This window comes from the organism of the source record quoted next, unplaced genomic scaffold (assembly GCF_019419815.1).
Source record: "Pyrus x bretschneideri cultivar Hongxiangsu unplaced genomic scaffold, Pyrus_bretschneideri_v1 Contig5, whole genome shotgun sequence".
In the NCBI taxonomy this organism is placed as follows: domain Eukaryota; kingdom Viridiplantae; phylum Streptophyta; class Magnoliopsida; order Rosales; family Rosaceae; genus Pyrus; species Pyrus x bretschneideri.
The window spans coordinates 8,924,526-8,929,855 of record NW_025999787.1 but is presented as its reverse complement, the minus strand read 5'-3'; the positions used below and the strand labels follow the sequence as shown (position 1 = coordinate 8,929,855).

At 37.4% G+C, this 5,330-nt stretch overlaps 1 protein-coding gene across 1 annotated transcript; it reads right to left on the bottom strand.

Moving 5' to 3' along the window:
• Positions 1-3,545: 3,545 nt before the first annotated feature.
• LOC103945429 (LOB domain-containing protein 12) lies at positions 3,546-4,690 on the bottom strand. Its single transcript, XM_009356002.3, has 2 exons — positions 4,400-4,690; positions 3,546-3,994 (listed from the first exon to the last, which is right to left on the bottom strand). The coding sequence occupies exons 1-2, from the start codon at positions 4,556-4,558 to the stop codon at positions 3,623-3,625; spliced, it is 531 nt and encodes a 176-aa protein (XP_009354277.2). The 5' UTR covers positions 4,559-4,690; the 3' UTR covers positions 3,546-3,622.
• Positions 4,691-5,330: the final 640 nt, after the last annotated feature.

The window sequence follows — 5,330 nt, the reverse complement described above, 5'->3', positions numbered from 1 at the left end:
ATGTTTTTTTTCATTTCCAAAACCCCCATAGTTCAAACAAATCTAATCTCCTAAGATACATCAAGGGATCTTTGTAACCAATGGTTTCATCTCTGGCTTTCTTGGTTCATTTGTAGGTTTTTTTCTTTCTTTTTTTTTTTATAGAAAAAATTGGGCGTGTGCTTATGTTGACCCTAAAAATTACAAAGCTTACGTGGCGCGCAGGCCGAGTAACTAATAAGCTAACTACGTCATTCGGTTGAATGCGGGGCGTGCCAACTAGTCGGTCGAGCTCGACCGAGGAGTAAAATTTGTTGATGTTGCGTTGAGTGCGCTGCTGACTTCTTGATCTTGCAATTGTGGCCGAGGAAGGAACAAATCTCGACCTTTGGATTCTCGAGCCTGAAGATAAGGCTGCTAGTTCTGCGAAGTTCAATATCAAATTCGGCTCTCAGGGTGCCGAATGTAGTAACCTGGTAACATTTCACTTCGCCGAGAAAGCTAATGAGATGACCACTGCCAATAAGGATTCGAAAATCCTTCTCGACCGAGACTTGGATAGATAACCAGTCGACCTCGACGCAGTGCTTTTTATCCAAACTGAAGGTGATTCAGGAACGGATGATTCTACGGCAACAGTGATGTTTATCCAAACTGAAGATGCTTGCCGGTTGCCTTTACAATGCTATTTATCCAAACTGAAGATGTGTCGGTGGAAAAAAGAAAATAAAAAATGTCAAGATGTTTGAGAGGTTTTGCGTAGGACAGTTGTGTGTTGAATTGAAAGTCCCCCCCTCTGCTGCACAACGTCTATATTTATAGGAACATATTTTCTGTTTGGCACGGTTTGGATAATAAATCGACTGAAACTCAAACTCATAAAAATAACTGATCTGCGACATAGGTGCCAAAGCCTATCTTCAGATGGTTGATTCTTCAAAGATAATAAAACCCACCTTGACTTGTCCCATCGTAATTAAAAACCTAGCCTAGCTAGGCTTTCTTTTCTTGTCATAATTCTATCACTTATCCATACATCCTGATCCTATTTAATGAATTTCAAACCATTTAAAATTCATTTCTGACTAATTGTCAATCAACCAAACCTACTTAGGTTTTCTATTCACCATTATCCAAAACTTGCAAATCCATGTTATGCCACGTGAAGAGTCCAAGCCAAGCTGTTTTAATTCACACAATACACTGCTACCAAATCCCAATTAACTCGAACTGTTCTGCTTGCTTCTACGTTGAGGTTGTGATTTGCATCCCACTTATTTTGTACAAGATAATATCAAGATAACTCACAATTAAAAGATAATTATTATGATAAAAAGATCATAATATTACCCTTTAATAATAATACAATTATCTTCACTTTTATCCGACGATGTGGAGCTATGCTTATTCAACGGTCTTGATTGCACGAGCCGATAATGTAAATTTGAGTCCAAACAGCTTGTCATACAAATTTATTATATGGAGAAACATTATACACACTTGTTATATGCGACACTTAATTAGGTTTTTTTTTCTTTAATGCAAGTGATCTTACTATTTTAGTTTACACTAGCAATTGTACGCATGATATGCATATGCTTATTAAAATTTTGAAAATAAAAATTATAAAGAGAGAAAATATAAAACGGTCGCTAAAATTTTTTGGTTACGACCTTTTAACGATTTTTCGTCATTGAAGAGGTTGTTCATATTCTTAATAACTGTGTATGGATAACTACTTCATCACTAAGTTTATTTTATTTGAGAGAAAAATGTGGAAGATTAAAAGCGGACAACTAATGTGAGGCTTTGAAAGAAAATAGTAAAATTATTTTATATTAATTTACTATATTGCTCGTAAGTTTTATTTTGGGTAAATTACATTTTACCCTCTCAGGTTTGGATGTAATTGCAACTTCATACATTTTTAAAATATTTCAATTTCATATTTAATTATCATTTCATTGCAATTTCGTACATTCGTTAGTCAAAATAATCAATTTGACTGTTAAGTGATGAAGTAGCAAATATGAGACCCACATGTTTTGATGACGCGGAAAATAAAAATATTAAAATATTAAAAATCAATTTTAAAATAAAACTAAATTAAAACACAATTTAAAAATACGAAGTGGCCGCCAACCTTTTTCTCCAACGGAGAGAGATGGCATCTGCCACTTTCTCTGCAATTTCAGGGAGCAGCGAGGGCTCCTCTTCCATTTCGGCCGCCTCTCTCTCCCCGCAGAGTCGCGGTCTCTATCTCATCTTCTCTCGATCTCTCTCTCCGCGGGGAGCGCGGATTTAATTCCACCGTGTGCACTGGCGTAAGACGATGTCGATGGAAGGGGATTGGAGTTTACGAACACCGGCGACAGAGAAGGTAGGGAATGGAGTTGCCGTGTGACCTATGGAAACCGAAGATTTGAGTCTTGCCGGAGAATCGTAAATGTACTAATTGGGCGAATCGTGCAAGTGGTGAACACGATGAAATTTTTTGTCGAGACTTTGAAATGTACCAATTCCGAGAGCGAAGTACTAATGATCGGTAAACCAGAAGAGACAGATCCACTGAGATTAGAAGCGACTCGGCCCCCGACGAGAGCACCGCCGTTCACAACACTCTCGCCATCATCGAGAATTTGATGGAGGTGAAGCATGGAACTTTCCTCAAAAATCTGAAACGCAGATCTTTCCCCAAATTAAAAATTCCTGTGAATTTCATGGGCGGACGACGGGAATAGAGAAACCTTTACCCTGAAATTTCCGAGGGGTCCAAAGGCGACGAGACGTGCCCAGATGTTTCCGATTTTGGATTGACCCCAATCTTTACATCTGGGTGGATGCCATTGCCATCTCTCTCCGTGGAGAAGAAGGTGGGGTGGGCCACTTGTAATTTTAAATTTTGTTTTAATTTAGTTTTATTTTGAATTTAATTTTTTAATTTTTAAGTATTTTTATTTTCCACGTCATCACTTAACTGTCAAACTGACGGTTTGACTCATGGATGTACAAAATTACAATGAAATGATAATTAAAGTATAAAATTGGAATATTTTAAAGATAATGTATGAGGTTGCAATTGCAACTAAATCTGAGGAGGTAAAATGTAATTTACCCTTTTATCTTTGTTTAATTTTGTTGACAAGGTTAATTTGGTCTTTTCATCCATACTTAGTTGACAAATATAATTTTGCTAATAGGTAGTTTAGATTATGAAAAAATGATAGATTGAACTCTAGATGCAATAAATTAGTAAAAAAAAATTATAACTATTATAACAATCCATCACTTCTGATTAGTAATTTAGCGATTCCACAAATATTACGGTGAAAAACTGAAAGAAAAAGGAAATATTGGTCAAAGACCGCTACTAGCTTTACAATGACGTCTATAGCAAGAAAAAGAATACTTGTAAACCCTACTTTACTCCATCCCCCACATGCATGGGTTGACCCAGAATTCCATATTTCACTTCTCTCTCATACACACACATATACGTGCACGAAATGAAACACATGTCTGCGTGCACATGCGGATCACACACAAATAGAATAGTACTAATTAAATGATCATACAAAGATAAGGGAAATTGTATTGGAAAGATGGATTGACAGTACATTGATTAATGATGTTATGCAAATGATCAAGTCCAAAGAGACTCTCTTTTAAGAGGGTCTTGGATCACATTGCTAGGAGAAGCGAAGCTGCTGAAGTATTGATGTGGAATGCTATTGAAGTCACTGTTGGATAAAAGAAGGGACTTCTGGTCATGATCTTGATGTTGATGATGGTGTTGGTGTTGATCAATCTGGGTTGGTAAGGCTACAGGATCCTGTTGCATCTGGAAGCAAAGTGTCTCTGCCTGAGCCACTGCAAGCTGCATTTGCAGCTCAGAAACTTGATTCTGCAGGAAAGAAATTGCCCCAACACACCCGTAAACCGGGTCTCTCATTCTTGCATTTGCTTCATAAACCAAACTGGTCACAGCATCTCCTCTTTGATGAATTGGAAGCTCCTGAATGAACGAGGAAACCATAAATTACACACATAAAAAACCTAATTTCACAATTGTTCTTTGTTTGAGCTCATCTCTTTCATTATTTTAACAAAATCAGAAAAATACAAAAATAAGAAGAAAATAACTTAGGTATTGATCAAGGGGATGCTTGCACTTCTATTGATGAGTGCAAATAACATGCCATCAATTGTACTGGTCTTGATTGCAGCACACTTCCATAAAAGTGCATGAAGCGAGTGCAAAATAGCGTTTTCCCATACCCTTTTTCATTTATGGGAACTCAAGGTTTATTTATGTCCACTAATTCTCATTTAACTTATTCAATTAAAAAACCATAAGTGAATAGGTGTTGGGAGAGAAAAAGGGTGTGCCGAAATTCAAGTCTAGAGAAAGGAAAGAAACCTGCAACATTTTGCTGACATTGCTAGCACCAAAGACCTTGTGAACAATGGCAAACTTATGAGGGTCATCAGAAGGGAAGTATGGGGCAAAGATGCAGCCCTTGGCACACCGGCGCCTCAACAACCTGCAAGAAGCACACGGTGAAGAGCCCGATCCCATATTTTACACTAACAACCCAAAAGAAAAAAATTTCCCTCTGAAGAACTACTTGATTAAGAAAAGCTAGAAAGCACTTTCTTACTAGTGAAAAGTTGTAACAAAAGGGAGCTTAGTAGTGTTGAAGCCAAAGAACTGAAATTGCATATTTATAAGGATGGTAGCCTTAGGATAGAAGGGTTCCACATGCTTCGCAACTAGACAAATTAGCAAATTCAGATAAAAACTGGAATCTGGATATTCCCAACTAGACAAATTAGCAAATATATACTGAAAAATACGATTATAGCCCTGAAGTGCGACAGATTTGAGTTTGATTAGCAAGGGCAACTAGGTCAATATTGCAGGGAATAGATTCTTCTCTAGTTGACCACCACCAAGGCGCGTGAATTGTATGATATATATGTATATATAAGTCGGCAAAAACCATGCAGCTGTCTCACGTTCTGGTTTGACTCTTCTGTTTCTTTCTTCTGCCGCACTGTGTGTGTATTGGTATAGGAGCAAAAACGAGTAAGAGAAGAAGAAAGAAAGGGGTTAACCATTGAAAACGAATATTAAATTAGAGATTAATTTGAAAGCCATCAATTGGGGAGAGAGGTTAATTAAGGTTAGGGATTTCGTAAGAGATAAAAATTGAAAGGCATGTGAAACCATTACCACGACCAAAACACCCAAAGAGATGGACTCAACGACGTGAATGTTTTGTTGGCGGATATCCACATGGAAACATACATTTTCACAATATATTTCTGTCTCACAGCCCCCCAACGCC

What these genes read in the sequence shown, in the direction of transcription:
- LOC103945429 (XM_009356002.3), bottom strand. Translation starts at nt 4,558, where the DNA reads ATGGGATCGGGCTCTTCACCGTGTGCTTCTTGCAGGTTGTTGAGGCGC. An exon ending in ATGTCAGCAAAATGTTGCAG is followed by an intron (nt 3,995 to 4,399) that starts GTTTCTTTCCTT and finishes TCGTTCATTCAG; the next exon opens with GAGCTTCCAATTCATCAAAG.